The sequence below is a fragment of the Nycticebus coucang genome, chromosome 15 (genome assembly GCF_027406575.1).
Source record: "Nycticebus coucang isolate mNycCou1 chromosome 15, mNycCou1.pri, whole genome shotgun sequence".
Taxonomy (NCBI): Eukaryota; Metazoa; Chordata; class Mammalia; order Primates; family Lorisidae; genus Nycticebus; species Nycticebus coucang.
Window position 1 is genome coordinate 12,669,000 of NC_069794.1, and position 23,007 is coordinate 12,692,006.

At 38.9% G+C, this 23,007-nt stretch overlaps 1 protein-coding gene across 1 annotated transcript in view; it reads right to left on the minus strand.

The window, feature by feature from the left end:
• Window positions 1–23,007, minus strand: part of TM9SF2 (transmembrane 9 superfamily member 2) — a 64,388-nt gene that overhangs the window by 14,142 nt on the left and 27,239 nt on the right. The window contains exons 4-12 of the mRNA XM_053563075.1: window positions 18,591–18,718; window positions 14,568–14,697; window positions 13,283–13,407; window positions 12,271–12,382; window positions 11,049–11,128; window positions 9,610–9,718; window positions 4,819–4,951; window positions 2,248–2,367; window positions 1,249–1,306 (exon numbers count right to left, since the gene is read on the minus strand). Of these exons, the coding sequence (XP_053419050.1) occupies window positions 1,249–1,306; window positions 2,248–2,367; window positions 4,819–4,951; window positions 9,610–9,718; window positions 11,049–11,128; window positions 12,271–12,382; window positions 13,283–13,407; window positions 14,568–14,697; window positions 18,591–18,718 (995 nt within the window). The remainder of the gene's footprint in view (window positions 1–1,248; window positions 1,307–2,247; window positions 2,368–4,818; window positions 4,952–9,609; window positions 9,719–11,048; window positions 11,129–12,270; window positions 12,383–13,282; window positions 13,408–14,567; window positions 14,698–18,590; window positions 18,719–23,007) is intronic.

The window sequence follows — 23,007 nt, forward strand, 5'->3', positions numbered from 1 at the left end:
CCTTCAGTAGATTGCCATGGCATTGCAGCTCACAGCAACCTCAGACTCTTGGGCTGAAGTGATTCTCTTGCCTCAGCCTTCGAGTAGCTGGGACTACAGGCCTCCAGCACAACGCCCGAGTATTTTTAGAGACAGGATCTCACTCTCGCTCAGGCTGGTCTCGAACTCCTGAGCTCAAGCAATCTGCCCACCTTGGCCTGAGTGCTACGATTATAGGCGGAAGCCACTGCACCTGGCTGCCAAAATATTTTAATTCTGCAAGTTTTACAGTTAAAATTTGTTGGTATTCTTTGTATACAAATCATGTCACCTAAAATTAATATGGAATCTACTGTTTTGGAATGAGTTCTTCTTACTTTCTGTTTCCTGCCTCACTGTGAATAGAACCTAAATAAGAAGCTATAAGTGGCTTACTCAGTGGGAAACATCTCTAGTACTTTATTATCATTAAATGATGTTGGCTTTGAATTAAAGATCAAATTTTTCTCTCCATTTTTTAAAACCTGGAAACAATATTCAATATTATCAATAAAATTGCATCTGTGCAATAATTATATGCAGGGGATTAATTATATAAAATTATGACACTAGATTTCCTGTCATTAAATCTTTTTTTTTTTTTGAGACAGACTCTTATTTTGTCACACTCAATAGAGTGTCATGGCGTCATAGCTCACAGCAACCTCAAACTCCTCGGCCTCCCAAGTAGCTGGGACTATAGGTACCCGCCACAATGCCCAGCTATTTTTTTTTTTTTTTGTAGAGACAGAGTCTCACTTTATGGCCCTCGGTAGAGTGCCGTGGCCTCACACAGCTCACAGCAACCTCCAACTCCTGGGCTTAAGCGATTCTCTTGCCTCAGCCTCCCGAGTAGCTGGGACTACAGGCGCCCGCCACAACGCCCGGCTATTTTTTGGTTGCAGTTTGGCCGGGGCCAGGTTTGAACCCGCCACCCTCAGTATATGGGGCCGGCACCTTACCGACTGAGCCACAGGCGCCGCCCCAGCTATTTTTTTTTTTGAGATGGGGTCTCGCTCTTGCTTAGGCTGGTCTCGAACTTGTGCACTCAAGCAATCCCCCTGCCTTGGCCTCCCAAGTGCTCGGATTATAGGCGTGAGCAATCGCACCAGCCTAAATTTGTTTTCTTAGGTACATGATTTAGAGACAGTATTAAAGACTTACAGGACTGAATTTTGGGGACTATAATATAACTACATTAAGAAAATAATTACCAAAAAATTCACTTACCCAGGACAAAGAAATGATGTCAATAAAACATTTGTTTTCCACTTCTCACCTCCAAAGGCTATAGAAGAAAACAAACGTGGTATAAATACATACTTTTTCTTTAAAGCAAACCAAATATAAATATTCCAAGTCTGATAGTGCCAAATTATCAGAGATAGTACTGTTTCCTAAAAAACAGTTCTAACGAATATGATATGCCATTCCCTTAACAAATGTTCTAAATCTGAGACATACAGCCTGGGGCTGCCCTGGATAAGTCACGCTCTAGAGCAGTGGCTCTCAACCTGTGGGTTGCGACCCACAGGAACTGTACTAAAGGGCCGCAGCATTAGGAAGGTTGAGAACCACTGTTCTAGAGAGTTTTGTTTTAGCATAAAATAAGTTCAACATCAAAGAATAGTCATCCAAACCAGTTGATTCTTATTTTGTTTTTTATCCTCAAAGCAAAACAAACCCTTAACTCCTAAGCCCGTACCCGTCAGTGGTCCTGGACACAGAAAGAGCACACAAGGGATTCTTGTTTACCTTGTAGTCAATTTTAGAATTTGTTATAAAACATAGAACCCTCAAGCCCGACATGCAACACATTTAAATCTCCCCTGTGGTAGCCTGACTCTTCAGGGTTTCTCTAGTACTGTGGCTTCTGGGAGGAATGGGGAGATAAGTGTGTGAGATCAGGCAACTAAAAACAGAAGGATTATGGCCATATTTACTTATAATTTTTTTACTTTCCTATGCTCCTCTCTAATCTTTTTTTCATTAAAAAAATCAAATACTGAAGTATCTAGAGTAAAAAATGTAAGTACTCCTTTGCTCCTAGCAAATAAACCTTGGAATAATCATTCACATCACTAAAGAAATCATTAGCCAGGCCCCTTTCGACAAGGGACAGACCCCTAGAAGACACGTTGTTTACAGAGCAGTCTCTGAGACGCCCCGCTCAGACCCATCACTACAGCAGCTGATTCCTGACCTGCCTGCCAGGTGGCTCTTACTTACACTTATAAAATCTGGCGGCAACGTAGCCTGCAGGGGTGCCCAGCAGCACCCAGAGGACCACAGCACATGTCATTAGCGCTCCTCGGTTGGCAGGTGACAAAAATCCCAGGCAAGCAAAAACTGAAACATGAAAGATAATAAATGTTATTACCCTGTTTGCTTTGTTGTGAAATAACAGAACCTTCTCATGTTGTAAACAAGATGGCAAATACAACTTCATGAAAAAACAAGTGCGACCCTATCACGCAGCCATACTGAAGCTTAGTAGTATGGGACGTGCTGTATCAGTGCGACTGACACACACGAGGCAAACTCCACTTTGGAAGCTTCTTATTAGATTCTGTAAGACTTCATCTTTCCCTTCATCAAGGAGGCTGGCTGGATGCTCAAGAGTGCATTTAGCATTTCTTAGATTCAAGTACAACTTTTAGAACAAACATAAATAAAAATATTCCCACTATGAAATATTCCTGCTTTTATTTCATTTAAAAAAAAAACTGGGTCTTGGGGGTTGGGGGGACCCTTACAATACTCAAACATAAGAGATAAGACAACCTAATCAGGAACAAACCAGGAGTGGGAGTGTGATTTCACAGTACCATTATCTCTCAAAAACAAGTTACCCAAGGGCCTGGTCAATCACTGGGGAAGCTCTGGCCCCAACCCTTATTCAGTTGGCTAGCTTTGTTTGTTCTTCCCTATGTAACCCTTCCTACTAATGACAACAAAAATGCTATCTTATCTTCATAGAAATTCCCAGCTTTAAGCTGGGGCTCAGAAGTTATGACATGCTCAGGATCTCAAAGCTAGTAAGATACTGCCAAGAAGAGTTTCAAGCAGTAAGTTTCGGTCCTAGCAGCAAGAAAATCTCCACTGTTTCCCCCAAAGTATACACAACTAAGCACACACATGCAACCAGGTCTGCACACCTGGTTGTTATCAGCAGGAAACAGATCAGGGGAGCTTTACCATATCTGGATTTCAGTTAAGATGAAATCTTACACTTAATAGAATCTAGCAGTAACAAAGCCTGCAGGGGTGCCCAGCAGCACCCAGAGGACCACAGCACATGTCATTAGCGCTCCTCGGTTGGCAGGTGACAAAAATCCCAGGCAAGCAAAAACTAAAACATGAAAGATAATAAATGTTTCTCCCCAACCTGGGAAATGGACTGCCCTTAAGTAGGAAGTTCATATTCGAGGGCTTAAGGAAAATTATTCCTACATCTATCCGAGGCTTTCTGAAACTTCTCTTCTTTAGGAGTTCACATTCTTGCTGCCCCAACGAAAAGGAGACAATGACAGAAAGTAGCTCCTGATACAATTTAAAGCAGAAATTTATCTTCAATATCCATCCTGCTCTACGTCCACTGTGGCTCTCTGGCATCTATCTACTGCCTTCACACACCCTTTCCCTGAAACCTCTCCTGACCCTGCTCTGCAGTATGATAGTCTTACAAATTTAAGCACTACCTACCAAAGCTGTATCTCCTTAAATTAATAGATTAAAACAAAATGTTCTTTAAATTGAGCCAGAAGGTATGAATCAGTGGTTCCCAAACATAGGTGCCAGACCTTTAGAAGTAATAATGCTCTTTGCAAAGCATTTATAATATAGTTAATTTTATCATAAAAACGTGGAACAATTTTACTAACATTACATGACTACAGTATTACATATTTAACATGCTACCAAGCATAACAACAAATATTCACTAAAAAATTATTAAAAGATCAGCCAGCCTTTTAATAATTCATTTCTGAATTCTTTCAGTAATATTCATTTGCTACTTCTTATCAGCAGCAGACATCAGTAAAGGAAAATATGGGAAATAAACATAAAATGTAACAAATTCTATTTATGAACTTTTTTTCTTGTACAATGAGGCTTCTGCTGTGGAATTAATGTATCCCTGGAGAGTAGTCTCAGGACCACCCTTATGGCTGATCAATACCTCTAAGGAACACTGATTTAAAACAAAACAGATCATCCTGACAAAAACTCACATAATAAAACTTCTGAAGATGTTCAGGTGGCACAAAGAAGAGACACTTTTCACTTTTTGTGTAGAAGACGTTTCCTAAACACTGCTAGACCCTCCCTGGATGAGAAAGGCCTGCAGAGAGCTTCTTGCCCCACCCTTTTCCCCTGCTCTCTCCCATCAGCAGAAGCCAAGAACGTCCAGGAATCCTGACCAGACTGCTCCTTTCCCTGAAGGCTGGGTAGAAGAGTCAACCTGCATCGCCCTGGTTCCAGGCCACCCAGACTCAGATGCAGACGGTCTCTGAGGACCTACTCACCTCCAGGCCAGTGCTGACACAACAAGGGCTTGGTCTCCACAGAACTGAAGGGGGAGACCAAGCATCAGCCTTTGGGTACAACTGATACTTCCCCCAGTCAATTAGGGCCAAAGCATCCAGATTTTGAAAGCCAAAAAACAAAACAAAACAAAAAAAAAAAAACCTCTTGGAAACAGTCTTACCTAGCTGCCCACTTAAGAAAACCGGTTTTCAAATAATTACTGTATTTAGAGAAGGTATTCTCTACTTTTGAATTTTCCTTAATACTTACATAGTGTCACAAAAGTCATAATTAAAATCTGTGTTCCAGATCCTAGAAAGACTGACAGCAGCATCCCTTTTCTTGGAGGACGGAATATATCACCATGAACTAGTTTCCAGCCAAATTCTTCCTGGGCATCCTCCTAAAAAAAGAATGAAATCGTTTCAATAGTCACATGGCAGCACCAAGACAGCCAGACGGCTTGTTCACTGTTGAATATGCTGGTATAGAAAAACCATTTTTAAAAACTTAGAAATGTTAACACACATTTCAATTGTGAAGAACAGAGCTTGCCCTGGAGAGCTCCTATGGCTTTCCTGAGCTGTTTTTTAAAGGACTTTTGTGCATTAGGTCTCCTAGAAAAACTTTACAAAGGCAATGTCATTCCAACCTACTTCTATTCTGAGTCAAATTTTTTAATCACATGTTAACCTTTTCAATCTGCATTTATTAATCTCTAAAATAAGGAAATGGTATTATACTTTGCTAGTATAGTAGTCATGATTGTAAACACAGTAAGTTCGCATCATCAGCCCAAACTGCACCCCTAATCTCCAGACATACATACAAAGTACCCAATCAACAGCTCTACTGGGTTAACAGACATCCTGACCAAAATTATCCACAACTGATAAAATGTTCTCTCTCCCGGGCGGCGCCTGTGGCTCAAGGAGTAGGGCGCCGGTCCCATATGCCGGAGGTGGTGGGTTCAAACCCAGCCCCGGCCAAAAAAAAAAAAATGTTCTCTCTCACCACCGAAATCTACTCTTCCTATAGACTCACCCCAGCAGATAAAAACCTGGAGTCACCCACGATTCCTCCCTTCTTTGCAGACTTCACACACAACTCTTTAACAGATCCTACAGCTCTCTCACTGAAATATATCCATAGGACGCCCACCACCCTCTGGTTCAAGCCATCACATTTTACCTGGCTACTGCAAAATACACAGAACAAGTCTGTTCCTGCCTGTGTCCCATTCAGCTGATCCTCAATACAGCAGCCAGAGGGATCCTTTAAATCAACCAGGTGGCTGAGACCAGAAACCTAGGGTTGTTCACTGCTTTCTCTCCAGCTTCTACCTCTCATAGGTTGCACCACTTTACGTTCTCATACGTTATGCATTAAAGCACTCATGTCCTCTACCCCCCAACAGGCTCACCTCTAACACTTTAATTTCTGCCAGTGTTACCAGGGGAGCAAACAGGCCCACAAGCAGTTTTAACCTGTGTTTCTCTTATTACAAATGATGTCACATGTTTTACATAAAACGTAAGCACCACTGTGTTTTCTCTTTTATGGAATCTCTCTTCATATACTTTGTTCAGTTTCTTACTAGGCTATGGCCTATTTTCTTAACAATTTTAGGATTTTAATATTTTTTCCTGTTTGACATTTGTCTTTTTGACTTTATAGTGGCTGAGAATATAGATAGGCAAAGGCCACCAGGCCCAGCTTCTGCTTTTTCCCTAATGATATACCTTTGTTAACTTTCAAATTTAGACTCACTATTACACACAGAAAATGTTTTACTTCAGCAGCCCTGCCTCCACCACAGCCCTGGTCCTGCAGGCAGAACCCACAGGCAGAACCAAGGCTATCTTCTGCTAAAACATCTACAAATGTCTTCAGTCAAAGAGTATCTGTAATGTGTTTTTATTCACTTATATAAGGTTATTTCACCTTCATCATTGAGAGACAGCTTCTCTGAGTACACAATGTTACATAAACAGTTAATTTCTCTCAAAAATTTAATAATATTTCGTCTTTGAACTCCCATTGTCAGTCTAGCCTTTTTTCCTTCTGGGTGATTCTAACATCTTCTTCTCTCTCTAAGGTTCTATAGTTCTGCCACAAATGAGCTAGATGTGGATTTCTTTTTATTTATTCTGCTTAGAATATATTGTATTTCCCTTATCTATAATTCTCATTTTCTCATCAGCTGCTACTTTTTCATATATTTTATAATTCCAGTACCTGAAACCTTTGGAGTACTATATCAGTTGTTTATTGTAAATTGTTGTACATTTCTAATAGCTTGTATTTTATTAATCTTAAATTGGAGGAATCCTGTGAATCCAACTGTGGTAGACTTTCTCTCAGAGGATTTCCATCTGTTCTGTCAAAAACAGGAGGCATTCACTAACCTAGAACCATTCTGGCCCCTCTTTCAGAATCAGTAATTCAGGCTGACTTCAGGGGACTGAGGTTCAGCTCATTGCCACTGACCCAAGGGTTGGCCTTCCAATTGGTTAAAAACTTGAAAGCAGGCTCATGCAGCTCAAGCGGCTAAGGCACCAGCCACATACACCAAAGCTGGAGGGTTTAAATCCAGCCCGGGCCTGCCAAACAACAATGACAACTACAACCCCCCCAAAAAAAAAAAAAAAATTGCCGGGCCTTGTGGTGGGCACCTGTAGTCCCAGCTACTTAGGAGGCTGAGGCAGGAGAAGCGCTTAAGCCCAAGAGTTTAAGGTTGCTATGAGCTGTGATGCCATCGCACTCTATCCGGGGCAACAGCTTGAGGCTCTGCTTAAAAAAAACAAACGAAAAACTTGAAAGCAGCACTGACCCACAGGGAACCTCAACCTTTCAGGCCTGCATTCTATTTCCTGCTCTGTCCTTGGCTCACTTTTTGGGTGGTAGGTTGGAACAGGGGAGTCCTTGGGTGCCTCTATTACCTATTGTGAACCCAGCAATGTATAAACAAGTCTGGTATATCAATAACTGACTTATTAATTCATTCAACAAATATTTATGGAGTATCAACTGGGCAATGTTTAAAACACCAGAGATACTGCAGTGAGTATGAACAGAAAAATCCCTGTTGTCCTGAGTACATGTTCTCATTGGGAAGGCAAACTAAAGTAAGTGAGAAAAACTAGAGTATGTTAGACAGTAGTAAGTGCCAAAGAGAAAAAACGCAGACTTATGAACATGTGTATCGGATAGGATATAATTTTATGGGGGATGGTTGGGAAGCTTTCAAAGGGAAGATCACATTTCAGTAAAGCTCTGAAGGAGGTACGGGAGCTAGAGAGCCGTGCGCATGTCTAGGATGAACACTCTAAGCAGAGAGGACAGTGAGCATAAAGGCTCTGAAGGGGGAGTGAACAGTGTCTGAGGAGCAGCAAGATGGCCAGTACCCCTGGAGCAGGCTCTGAGGTAACGCAGGGCCATTGTAAAGACTGTGACTTTCACACTGAGGGAAGGAGAAGCCCCTGGAAGGCTCTGCTCAGGACTGGAATGATCTGATTTCTTTTTGAACAGATTCACTCTGACTACATGGGGCTAAGACAGGAGCACGAGTGGAGGCAGAGGTGCCAATAGCCCATATGCTCTACGGCAGTAGTTCTCAACCTGTGGGTTACGAACTGTATTAAAGGGCCACAGCATTAGAAAGGTTGAGAACCACTGCTCTACGGTGACACTGTGCAAATAAAGAAACTCCATTTCCAGCAACTATTTGGAAAAGGCAATTTCATAATCCTGTTCATACAGGATTATGAAATTACCTAAAAAAATCTGAAAAGATATAACACCACTAAAAATGTAAGAAAAGAGACTCGAGTAGGAATATTAAAAGCTTATAAATACTAATATGATTCTTTTTCCAATCAGGACAGGACAGGAAGATGGCAATGGAGGAGGAGGGCTGAAGAAGCTAAGGAAAAGAAGACAATGAAAATCTGAGTTTTTTTGCATTTATTACAAATTATTGTAAACCTTGTGGAAATTTTGTTATTGCGCTGAGCTGAAATTAAAATGTCTAAAGTGTGTAACATGAGGTAACTTAAAATGCTTGAGGCTCGGCACCTGTAGCACAGTGGTTACAGTGCCAGCCGTATGCACAGAGGGTGGCAGGTTCGAACTCGACCTGGGCCAACCAAACAACTGCAACAAAAAAATAGCCGGGCGCTGTGGTGGGCACCTGTAGTCCCAGCTACTTGGGAGGATGAAGCTTAAGCCCAAGAGTTTGAGGTTGCTGTGAGCTGTGACGCCACAGCACCCTACGGAGGGCAACATACTGAGACTCTGTCTCAAAAAAAAAAAAAAAATTCTTGAGAATAAGGCTGACATATTAAATTACTTTGAACTGATTAAAATTTAGCTAAGATTAATTTAAAAAATTAAAAAATACACACAAAAGTTGCTTGGGAGCTACTGCATTCAATTTTGCTGTTTCGCAGACTGGAGAATCTGGCAGTGGTGACGGCGTGTGTGTGAGGAAGGACTACCGAGCCACTGCTGTCAACAGTTCAGCTGTGAATGTTGTGATGAAATTTTCTAGAGCATATCAATTCTTAAGTATTAGTTCCTTTTTTTTCTTTCTTTGAGACAGAGTCTCACTTTATAGCCCTTGGAAGAGTGCCATGGTGTCATATCTCATAGCAATCTCAACCTCTTGGGCTCAAGTGATTCTCTTGTCTCAGTCTCCCAAGTAGCTGGGACTACAGGCGCCCAGTCCAACATGAAGCTATTTTTGTAGAAACATGGTCTTACTCTTGCTCAGGCTGGTCATGAACTCCAGAACTCAAGTGATCCTGATCCACCTGCCTAAGCCTCCCAGATTGCTAGGATTACAGACATGAGCCACTTCGCCTGGGTATCAGTTTCTTTTTTAAAAATGTGACTTCAAGACTTTTGAGAAGAACATTTTTTTTTTGCTTTTTCCTGTTTTAGTTTTTTCTTGGAGAATATTTTAAGAGTAGATTCTAAAGCTATTATACAAATTTTTCCAACGTAACAATAAAGACAATCCTTGGCAGACCAAAGACCAGCTGAAATATTTTCACTCACCGTAGAATCCATCTGATTGTATCTGGCAATGTCTTTGTGCAGTGTCCGTAACATTATCATAGCTACCATTCCAGATAAGAAGAGGACAATGACCAGGGAATTCATTATGCTGTAGAAATAAGCATGTCATGATTAATCTGTAACTTAATATTAGGAACAGTGAAACTTAAAAAAAACTTTATTAATGACATTAAAACATCATTACGTAAAATCAAAACTACCTAAAATATAACAAACTCAATACAGAGAGACTGTGTTCTTTCAGGTAGTAGATATGTAATATTATATACTTATTATTTTAGAGTCTGTTTAGAATTTTTTCTTTTTTTTGAGACAGAGTCTCACTACATCGCCCTCGGTAGAGTGGCATGGCATCATAGCTCACAGAAAATCTCAAACTCTTGGGCTTAAGGGATTCTCTGGCCTCAGCCTCCAAAGCAGCTTGGACTATAGGAGCCCACCACGACACCCGGCTATGTTTTTTTCTTTTTCGTTGCAGTTGTCATTGTTGTTTAGCTGGCCTGGGCTGGGCTTGAACCTGCCAGCTTCGGTGCGTGTGGCTGGCGCCGTAACCACGTGCTGTGGGCGCTGAGCCTGTTTAGTATTTTTTTTGTCCATAGTCAACAATATTAAATAACTACGGTGCCCAAATATTGCAGTACAAGCTGCAACCAAACATCAGCTTGTACCCTCAAGAAATTTACTAAAGAACAAGTTTACTCAGTGAATCAGTGCCAAAAAGATTAGTCAGCAAAATAGGAAAAGAAGAGTTATGGGACTATAAACAGCTTTTCTAGATAAAAAGTTTTGAATCATGTTTTCAAGAGGAAAATAATAAAAAAAAACAGTCACGGGCTGGGTGTGGTGGCTCATATGTGTAATCCCAACACTTCTGAGAGGCTGAGTGGAAAGAACTCAGGAGTTTGAGACCAGCCTGAGCAAAAGTGCGACCCTGTCTCGACAAAATAGAAAAATTAGCCGGGCATAGTGGCATGTGCCTGCAGTCTCAGTCAGGAGCCTGAAGCAGGAGGATCATTTGAGCCCAGGAGTTGGAGACTGCCGCAAGCCATGATGACACTGCTCTGGTCTTGGCAACAGAGTGAGACCCTATCTCAAAATAAGTAAGTAAATAGTCATAATAACAGCACCAGATTCTATTTACTGAGAGTCTTACATGCCAGGTAATATCCTCAAATGCTCCGTTCCATTATGTCCTTTAATCATCAGAACAATCTCATGAGGTGGGCAGTTCTAGATCAAGAAATGGACTCTGAGAAAAAGTGAGTGACCCACCTGATTCACAATTAAGTTAAAGCCAGATTTGAACCCAAATCCAGACTTTTGAAAACTGGAGAGGCTTAGAGAATAAATGAAATGTTCAAAGGGACAAAGGGTAGAAAAAGCAGAAAGCAAAAAGCAAACTAACTCTGTCCTCTTACCTAAACCACTGAATGTGAGTATGAGGCATAGACTCCAAAATATAGTCCCATCTAGATGCCCATCTGATATTTTTATCTTCCTGGTGGGAGGGGAGAGAAAAAAATCTCTTTAAATAAGCATCCACTGACAAAACACATTAAGAATCCAAAAATTCTCCCTCACAGCTTGCCCTTCCATTCAGTCAACAACTGCAATTTCTAATTATCATAACTTTGGTTAGTTAATTCTGAGATTCAGGGAGTTTTAGATTTACTCAAGGCTAGGAAATGAGAATGAGATTAAGCGACAAATTAAAGGAAACTATAAGAGTTGCTAATAATGCCTGCATACTTATGTTTTTAAAAATCTTGCTTTAGGGCGGCACCTATGGCTCAAAGGAGTAGGGCGCCAGCCCCATATACCGGAGGTGGTGGGTTCAAACCTGGCCCTGGCCAAAAACTGCAAAAAAAAAAAAAAAAATCTTGCTAAATTATAACTAGTAAATATTTATTTTAGATGCCAAAATTTGGATCTATATATATATAAGAATATAATTGAATTGAATAATTTTTTCTTTGCTCTGGTGGACAGCCAGCCAGACCACAAAGTCATACCAGGCACGTTGTGCATCTGGCAGTTGTCACCCATACTGAGCTCTTACTATCTACAAATATAGACTGATGACTGTGCCTGGACAAAGGAAACATTACATGGGGATACTAAACATTATAACTATAATGGATTCCCAAAACAGTTTTTAAAAACTAGAGGTGGAATACTGCCTAAGATTCTCACAACAATGAATTTTTACTTTCCTCCCAAGAAATCTCACTATTAATAAAAACATTACCTTTAATTTCCTAAGATATTCTACCAACAGGAAACTCCCTATTGAAGGTCATATTCAACTCTGATTTTTAAAATGGTGTTGTTTTCCCAAATGCTTTTTGAATACATCTCCGACATTTCTGTACTATTCTTGATGCCTATTTTCTACCTTTTGTATGCATCTCTTATGTTTAACACAAAATCAGGCTCAAGCATTCAATTTACTACATCTTGTCATTTAAACTAAGATTTAGTCTGGAAAGTGATTTATGTTGCCTGGTATAGTGACAAGTCTAAAAATCAGCTCCTTAAGATCTTATCTATTTGAGAAACTCAATCATTAATATTTTCGAATTAGTTTAAGTAGTATAAAATTTAAAATAAATTTCTAAGTTAAGGTAAAAACAAACTTACCTCAAAACTAACAGAGTAAGTATAGGCAATTTTGATCTCCCCAGAAGCCTTGTTACTTATATCCATGGGAGGTCCAGAGCAGTCTGGTTTATCTATATGGGTATGTTTGAAGCTGTGGGAAAAAACATTTTGGCAAGATGCTGATAAAGTAGAATTTTAAAAAATGGTGTGAAGTAAAGGTTAGAGATTTTGTACATATTTCACAATGCTGCTGACGAAAATGAAATTATTTGTGCCACATTTAACAGCACAAATATTTACTTAATATAAACAATGGACTTACTGATAAGCATATATACAAAATTATAACCTAAAATTATAAACAAACTTTTAAAAACACCATACTTGAAGAGCATTTAAATAATCTTCAGGAAAAAAAAAATCACTGAGTTTAAATTAACTGCCATCTCATTATGGCATGCATTCCTTTACCACCATTATATGAGAAAATGGCTAATTCAATGATTGGAAAAGTCATGGAAAAAATGGAATAGCCAATTAAAAAAGCATCTCAGTAATAACTGATACATACTTTCATGCTAAAAAAAAAAAAAAAAAACTAGACAACTTGAAGAGATATTCTTTCAATGACTGGTCACATATAGGCTCCTAACTCCACATGGAGGCTTTACAAATTACAGCACTAATCAGCTCATTTGAGCCTTGGACCAGAGGAAGGCTGCAAACATCTGAGGCTATGCTCTCACCACTGTGAAGAGGACCACTATCCCAACCACCTGTCTTCTCCATTCCCTGCTGAGAAATGGAAAAGCTGTCAAAACTTCCTGAGTGAAAAACAAAACAAAAAGGCACCTCGGCTTGACCGCGTGCCATGACAGGAAAATAACTACCTGTATGGTTTCTCTGGACAACCCATAACTCATGCTAACGGTCATTTTAGCGAAATCAATCCAAAATGCCAGAATACTGATTAAGGAATAAGTTAACTGGGCTCCAAATACTTACACTCTGGACCTAAATTTCACTTATATGCATCTAATAACATAATTACCTTTTTGGTTCAAGCTTAGCAGCCACCAATCTTGCTCCCATGGACCCAGTTTCAACAACATGATAGTATATTTTGATGTCAACATGGTTGAAGATGTAAAATGTATCTCTTTCATGGAATTCTGACTATAGAACAGAATTTAGAGTTAAAGGCAGAAAACTGGCTATAAGAGAGTCAAAACATAAAACTTTAAAAAGGGCTACAATTAGAAAAATTTAAATTTGAACAGAATGTTAATGTTTCCCCATTAACAAAGTTTTAAATGCAAAGTCTTTACAAGCCAAATTAACTGGGTAAGGTCTATACTTCTTAAAGTCTTTATTTTTACATAAAACTTACTAAGTACACTTTCAAAAGACCATTAATACTATTTTCTAGCTTTTCATATGAAATAAAATTTAAAATACTACATTATGAGCATGCTAAACATTTAAACGCTTTCCTTCCCTAGAAGTTTATAATTTGGGACTAAATCCTAATAGCCTAAATTATTCAAGTATCTCTGGTCAACTCTAACAAAAGCATTAACAATCTGATAAAATCAGTTTCATGATCAAGCTCATGCTAATTTCTATTAAACGATACATCCTTAGGAGATTAAATCAGGTTGACCTGATTACAGAAAATTTAAAAATATATATATCCTCACCTAGTTCTAATTACTTTCTATGTTAATGTCTCCACATTTGATCAATCCATTTTTATTTATTTCTTTTGAGACAGTCTCACAATTTGTACTGCAAAAGTTTGATTTTACACCCTTTTTAAATTATGCCTTTGAGCCATTCTTTTATATTTAAGGATGGATTAATCCACCTGTCTCAGACTAATCCATTTTTAAATATTGAAGAATGGCTCAAAGACAGAATTTAGGAAGGGTGTAAAATCAAACTTTTGCAGTACAGATTTCATTAACTTATAATGAAGTCTTACTGACACTCCACTATCTACATTATTTTACTTGTAAGACTTAGGAATCTAACATTTGACAGAGTTAGAACAAAGTCCCAACCCTTAGTGTAGAACTTAACATACAATAGACACTCTTAGTAAATGTACAATAGACACTCTTAGTAAATGTTGAACTGATTCTGAATTATTTCAATTCTAGAGTTCAACTTAAACATTATCGATTTGCTTACCTTTAAGATCCAAGTAATTAGTTGTACTCATCTGACCTATACTCATTCAATAAATATAATAATTTTTTGCCGTGTAAAAGACTGAATTCTTCTACTAAAAAGCCATATTACAAAAAGCAGTGTAAGGTTTATAATGAACTTACATTAATAACACAAGCATCTTTTGCATGGCCCTTATCTGTAATGTAACAACCAATAGGAAATCCAGGATTACAAAACCTCTGACCATCTTCAACATCATAACACCATGTTACAGGCATATTATCCACGATCCTATGCACAGAAATAAAAGTCAAGATAGAAGAGAACCGACCAAATATGCCTAAGAATTATTGCCCAAATTAGTGTCATTGCTTTGTAAAATTTAAATGTATGACATAAATGACTTAAGATTCCAAAACCCACAAAGAATTTTAATGAAATGTGGTGTTTCATAAGTAATGACATCATCCCAGTATCTGATATACTGCAGTGAGGAAAATACTTTACAGTCTGGTCCAAGCACAGTGGTGTTTGTAGCTAACAAACAGTTAGCTGATCACAACCAGTTACAGATTTTTTTGTACCTTCTCCATTGCCGCTGCTTCACTTGACTAGCCTTAAACAATGACAAAAAAGCTACATAGCTTTTTTGAAACTATAAATGTAGGAAAAAGTAATTTCATAAATTAATTTCTTGCGATTGCTAATTTAACAATATAATCTAGATACTTTAGTATAATTTACTTTTAGCAGAACACTCAAAGCTCTAAATAGGTACAAAGCAATACACCTAGTTCATCAAGAACAGTTTATTAAAGTGTATAGAAGTAAACATTTTTATTACTCAGATAATTCAATAAAAAGGAAAGGAATATAAACTGCAAGATATAGGCAAATGAAAGGCCAAGAGAAAAAGAGAAAATTATAGCACAAAGATTCTATAAAAATTGTAAATCCAAATTATTTCTAAAAGAAATACTGCTATAAAAAGCTAGAAAGCCAAATCTTTCAAATTCTAAATTTAAAAGGACTTTCTTTTTTTAAGAAGATAAAGCTAAAAAAGTTCTGTGGCATTGTATAACTACATCAAAGTCTGAGTATGTGGTCCCCTATGCCCAGAGCACACTGTGGGATAAAAATAAAAAAAAATTACTCAAAATATAGTAGGTATATTACAGTCATAAGACAACACTCCAGGGCATGTTTTATTTGTTAATTAATGTATGCCTTAAGAAGTAAAAGTATGATTTGCTATTCACCCAAGGTGTACATTAATGACCCAATAAAACATGCCTCGTCATTTTTAAATGCTATTTAATAGTACCTAATGTATAAAATTTTAGAATCACCTATACTGTTCAGCTGCTTATTACTATAATCAGCAGGCTAGTAGTTCCCATGAAAAGACTATAAAATATTAGAAGCACACAGGCAGTGTAATATAAAATAAATAATTCAAATTTTCTACAGGCCTAAAGAAGTGGTTAATTGCTTTAATTTTTAAGATACAGGGCGGCGCCTGTGGCCAGTGGGTAGGGTGCCAGCCCCATATACCAAGGGTAGAGGGTTCAAACCCAGCCCCGGCCAAATTGCAACAAAAAAATAGCCAGGTGTTGTGGTGGGCTCCTGTAGTCCCAGCTACTCTGGAGAGTGAGGCAAGAGAATCGCCTAAGCCCAGGAGTTGGAGGTTGCTCTGAGCTGTGTGACCCCACAGCACTCTATGGAGGGCGATAAAGTGAGACTCTGTCTCTACAAAAAAAAAAAAAAAAAAAGATACAGAATGAAGTCCAATTAATGAACACACACCGGCAATATATAATATCTTTGTGCTATCATATGGAGAAAGTACTACATAAAAATTAGAGTGCTAGTTTCAAAATGAGGAATTAAAGGGAAATTAAGGTTTTTTAAAAGCCAACATCCTAAATGTATCATTTATGTGATACATTTACAAAGTAGTGTTTTTCTGGTAATAGGAAGCATTAAAAAAAAAAAAAAAAGCCCAATAAACCCTTCTAAATACATTTAAGAAAATTTGAAGAATATCATTTTCAACAACTGGCCTTCATTAGTAGTAGTATTTATTTGGTTTTCTAATGCCAGAAAATTTAAAAATCATGTTTCCATTTGATAGAGTAGAGGACCCACAAGGATAAAGGCTGAATGACTGCTCTCAACTTTTTACCATGAAGGACTTGGTTTAGAGAAAGTATTTAAAGGTACAATATACAATACTCCCGGGATTGGGCGGTGCCTGTGGCTCAAGGAGTAGGGCGCAGGTCCCATATGCCAGAGGTGGTGGGTTCAAACCTAGCCCCGGCCAAAATCCAAAAAAAAAAAAGTATTTGCCACACATGGTTAAAATAAATAAATAAATAAAATATGCTAAATGTGTTTGAAATAAAAAAAAAAAAAAAATACTCCCGGGATGGATACACTCAAAGTCTTGACTTCATCACTATGCAATATATTTATGTAACAAAATTATACTTGTACCCCATAAGTTTATTTAAAAAAAAAAAAAAAACTTCTTTCCATTATTTCTCTTTCCCTCCAAAGACTTCATGTGAGAAACTTCCATGAATTGTTTCATTTATCAACTCATCTTCCCAATAAATTAATACCCAAAGTTTCTGATCAGAACAGAATAACCCATGTTGCCATAATACATTCAGAAAATTACAGCCAAAAGCAAAGAAACTTGGCAAAGTCATTCTGTGTAGTTTTACCATTCGGGGTCTTGCTATATTGCCCAGGCTGGTCTTAAAACTCCTGGCTTCAGGCAATCCTCTAGCCTTACCCTCCCAAAGTGCTGAGATAACAGGTGTAAGCCACCACACCTGTAATCAGGTCAGGATTCTGAATTTTTGAAAACAGTACACCATTCCCTTTGCTAACATGGTAGAATCTGGGATTGGAACTCACTAGGCTGGAGTACCTTCAAAAGCCTCTTTTGTCCCATAAGCTACAGTCCCATGGTTCTATGACACTAAAAAATTTTAAGTACTCTGATAACTACTAATAGTTAATTATACTTTTATAAACAAAATGTCATAAGGATTTGAATGAAGGGGCAGGGGGCAATGGTAGGTCACAGGATCTGGTCAGGTCTGAGCTGAGATCCATGGCTCTTGTGTATTGTATAATATTCATACTACTTTGGAAGCAAAAACAAAATAATTTTAAATCTTCTTGATTTTGAAAAAAAGGTTAAGCAAAATGTAAGTGCTTCATTTGAAGTAGATGTTATTTGTTAAACCAAGAAAAGTTAAATTGTGTTTTCTTGTGATTTTTTTCATGGCTCACAAGTATAAAATAACAGTATTTTTCTAGACTGATCCAGGCCCTTTCCCCGAAGCGTAAACATGCTACTGTTAACTACACAGGCCCACCTCATATTACCGTGTTCCATTTCATTGAATTTCACAAACATAGGCAATCCTCAGGTTATGAACAAGATAGGTTCTATAGGTTTATTCTTAAGTTGAATTTGTATGTAAGCTGGACCAGGTACCTTTACCTATTACTTACAATGGCCTCTATTTGTAAGTGTGAGTCATATGTCAGTCGGATGTTTGTAACTTGGGAACTTATTGTACTGCCTTTTTTACAAATGGCAACCTTGCATTGAGCAAGTCTATCAGCGCCACTTTCACAACTGGATGTGCTCATTTTGTATCTTGGTGTCAATGCTCTCTAGCAATAATGAATTTTTAAATTCAGGTATAGACATTGTTTTTTAGACATAATCCTATTGCACCTTTAATAGACTATAGTATAATATAACCTAAACTTTTATATGTACTGGGAAACCAAAAAATTTGTGCGACTCACTTTACTATGATATTTGCTTTACTGTGGTGGTCTAAAACTGAATCTGCAATATCTCCAAGGTATGCTTATATATGAATAAAAGAAGTGCTCTATATACCATGCCTTTGTACTCAAAGTACCACCAGATACCAGAGTAATCCAAGTAGAGTTAAAACATATTTTAAATGATGCTGTCAGTTTTAATTAATAATCCCCTGGCAAGTCTAAGTTTCTACTTCATGCTACTTCCATTAGTAACGAAAAAGGAAATAAATTAATTTGCTATATTTTATACAGTTGATCAAATAAAGAAAACAGAGATTTCATCTTGAAAAAAATAAAGGCCAAACCCCCAAATCTCCATGTCTTACCAGTGATGCTGATAATTCAACAACATACTTTTTTTCAAGAATTCTAACTTTTGTTTGTCTTCAGCTTTCTCTGTATGGTATGTTTTTGTACAAACAAGCTTACAGGTCTCCTCCTTATTGAATGTAAACTGTATCAAAAGAAAGTGGAAAGCAAATTAAGAAAAAATATTCAGAGCAGTATTTTTAAATTCCTCATAGCTCAGATATGAATTTCAATCTTATTGCTTCTTTATAAACTTAAGTCATCAATTTTTCCTTTGGTAAATTTTTCTTTTCAGTAATTTTAATCTACTTACCTTTTAAATGTAAATGAATCTTAGAAGAGAAAACAAAACCCACATATAGAAAAAAAATGGAATATTAGTCTTATCACAGTTAATATCTCATGGCCATCTCTTAGAAATTCTGGAATTGGGCGGCACCTGTGGCTCAGTGGGTAGAGCACCGGCCCCATATACTGAGGGTGGTAGGTTCAAACCTGCCCCTGGCCAAACTGCAACAAAAAACAGCCGGGCATTGTGGCAGGCCCATGTAGTCCCAGCTACTTGGGAGGCTGAGGCAAGAGAATCGCCTAAGCCCTGGAGTTTGAGGTTGCTGTGAGCTGTGATGCCACAGCACTCTACCAAGGGCAAGAAAATGACTCTGTCTCTTAAAAAAAAAAATTCTGGAATTGATGACTTTCTAGTAATAAGCAAATTTTTATGTTCAAATATGTAATAGACATTGTTAAATGTCAGGTGATGAAGATTCAGCAATGAATAAGACAGAATGTGATGATAAGAGAAAAAGTCAAATTTGGATGTCTATTATCAGGGTAAACCTAACTTTTTACTCATACTTGAAAAGATTCTCAATTTTCAGGATCTTTTTTAATAATAAAGTTGAAACAATAATTGGTGATTTAAAAAAAACTATTAAAAATGAAGGCTTATTTAAAGCCTTAATTAAATTAAGGCTTATTTAAATTTTAAAGCCTAGGACTTATTCCATGTACATGGAAACAATGAGTCACAATTGTATGTCTTTTAATAAATTCAAACTTTGTTATCAGCACTAAAAACATTGTAAGTTTCACTTCTAAGCACTCCACTCTTGTTATTATTTTGTTACTTATTAATTTGTTACTTATTATTGTTACTTATTAATTTGCCTAAACCAGCTGCTACTCATCAGCTGACGAGTCAATGTTTAAGTGTAGCCCTCTGCTGCCACCTGTTGGCCAATGCTTTAATTTTGGCCACACTGCTGCTCATTAAATTAGCATTACTTGCACCATTATTTACTATTTTGAATATTATGTCAAGTTTAAAAATTCATTTTTAAAAAGTGGAAAATGGAAAAACAAAAGTATACATCCTAAGGAATAAGGATAGGTGACAAAAGCTAAAATGAATTAAGCATAGAGACATAATTAGTTCCACTGAAATCTCAAACCTTACAGCTCAATCCAATGCTCAGGATTCAGGTGAGTCAATCTGTGTGTGAAGGAAATAGGAAGACTACAGGTGGTGTTTAGTATTAATAACAATAGTTACTGTTTATTTATTGCTTTCTATTTTCTTTGTACTTTATACATAGCAAGCCTCATGTAACCCTCTCAACAGCCTATGATTAGAAAACTGAAGCATAGGCTGGGCGCCCATAGCTTAGTGGTTAGGGCGTCAGCCACATACACCAGGGCTGGTGGGTTCAAACCCGGCCCAGACCTGCTAAGTCACAATGACAACTGCAACAAAAAAATAGCTGGGCGTTGTGGTGGGTGCCTCGAGTCCCAGCTACTTGGGAGGCTAAGGCAAGAGAACTGCTTAAGTCCAAGAGTTTGAGGTTGCTGTGAGCATCAAGGCACTCTCCCAAGGGCGACATGGTAAGACTCTGTCTCAAAAAATATATATATATAAAAAAAAAAGAAAACTGAAGCACAAGAAGTCACACAATCAAGAAATGGCAGAGGGCGGCGCCTGTGGCTCAGTGAGTAGGGCGCCAGCCCCATATGCCGAGAGTGGCGGGTTCAAACCCAGCCCCGGCCAAACTGCAACCGAAAAATAGCCGGGTGTTGTGGTGGGCACCTGTAGTCCCAGCTGCTTGGGAGGCTGAGGCAAGAGAATCGCGTAAGCCCAAGAGTTAAGAGGTTGCTGTGAGCCGTGTGACGCCACGGCACTCTACCCGAGGGCGGTACAGTGAGACTCTGTCTCTACCAAAAAAAAAAAAAAAAAAGAAATGGCAGAGCCACGATTTTAGCCAAGCAAGGTGAGGGCTAGAGAAAATGCTCTTAAACTACAACACTCTACTGCCTCTCTCTGTAATATGTTTAGTTGGGAATTTTATGATATTTCAAATTATGTTTGGTTGTGGATTTAGTAGTATTTTATTTATGTTTTGTTAAGGATTTTAAAATATTCTCAGCCCCCAAGGGGTTGAGAAATATGTACTGGGAAACCAAAAAATTTGTGCCCTTCACTTTACTGTGATATTTGCTTTACTATAAATCCTTCGTACAGCATGCAAGCCCATCATTGTTCTACCTTTTTATTCAGGAAATGTACTATTATAATTTTTCTTGAATTATTCCAGTGCGGATTCAACATTCTCTTTGGAATAATTCTGTGGAAGTCATTAAACCAAATGCTTTATTAACCTTTAGGCAGACCTGGGTATAAATCAGCTCCACCTTCTTGTGAGCCCAGGAAAGCTGCTTAATCCAACCTTAGCTTTGATTAACTTATGTGTAAAATGGGTTTAACAAAATCTGCCTCACAGGGCTAGAATATAATAATGTTGGGCAGCCCCCGTTGCTCAGTGGGTAGGGCGCCGGCCACATACACCAAAGCTGTTGGGTTCGAATCTGGCCCAGGCCAGCTAAAACAACAATGACAACTGCAACAACAACAACAAACAAAAAAATAAATGGGCGTTGTGGTGGGCGCCTGTGGTCCCAGCTACCTGGGAGGTTGAGGCAGGTGAATCATTTACATACACAAGTTTGAGGTTGCTGTGAGCTGTGACGCCACAGCACTCTACGCAGGGAAAAAGCTTGAGACTGTGAGAGTTGAGACCCCGACTCATGAAAAACATGTAAAAACCCAGCTGGGTGCCGCAGCGAGCGTCTGTAATCCCAGCGGCTTCGGAGGCTGAGGCAGCAGGATGCCCACAGCCGGAGTTTGAGGTTGCAGTGAGCTACGACGCCATTGCCCTCTGCTCAGGGCATAGGGTAGAACTGTGTCTCGACAAAAAAAAAAATAAATAAAAATAAATAAATAAATATAATAATGTCTGTACAAAACACCTAGATGGTGACTGACAAAAGTAGGCACTCACTAAACAACAGTTATTGTTATGTATCCCACCAAAATGGTAGAAAAAGTTTATCAACGTCCTTCACATCTGTGGGAAACCCAACCCCATCAGGACTCATCCCAACTGACACCTTACTCCTCTGAATGTCAGTTATCACAGGAAGGCCAGATTTCCATGTCCTCCTCCTTTTCCCACATTGGAAGTCCAAGGTGAATACACATTCTTTCCCAACTTCTCAGACCTCCCACTGTGCCCTCTGGAACTCAGGCAGCACAACACTCTCTAGCTTCAACCTCTTTTCTGTGTGTTCTCCAAACCCTGCTCTAAACCTGGAAAGCTGGCTCTCCCTGGGGGACGCTGCCTCTCTGCCATCGTGCCCAGTGGTGGCTGTTTCCTCTCACAGGCCCTGGCACTGGGCCTCATCCTAAAGCCTCCAGCGCTGACTCTCAGGTGATCAGACCTCCCAGCCCTCTACTCCTTCCTGCTGCTGTCATCTGCCAAGACCAGGCCTCACCCCTTGAAAGTTTTAGCTCCGTTTAATTTGAGTCTTGGTGACTGCCACATTTCCAATACACTGTCCTCTGGCTTTCTTCCAATAAACTTTCTTCTCTTGGCTCCTGGAACCACACGCTCCTCCTTACGGGTCTTGCTCACTAGTGGCTCCTTCTCGGTCTCCTGTGCTAAATCCTCCTCCTCCTCCTGACCCACAAGACCAGGTGCCCCAGAGCTTACTTGGAATTCCTGTCTTCTTTATCTATACCCTCCCTTGGGGACCTCACCTGTACACTGATGGGTTCTCAAATATATACTGCATATCTGCAGGCTGAAGCTCCCCTCCAAACTCCAGACACGTATTTAACTGTTTAGTCCACATCTCTGCTTGGATGCCTAATAAGACACCACACAATGACCACATCCAAAACTAATTCCTCTCCATTCTCCTGAGCCTGCTCTTCCCACAGACTTCCCCACCTAAGAAAACAGAAACTGCGTTCTCCACACTCCATCCCTCAGAGAACGGCTGGTTCCACCTTTAAAATACAGCCAGATTTGGAGATCTCAACCATTTCACAAGCCTTCCTCTCCACCCCACGGTCTAAGCTGCCATCAGATCATATCTGAC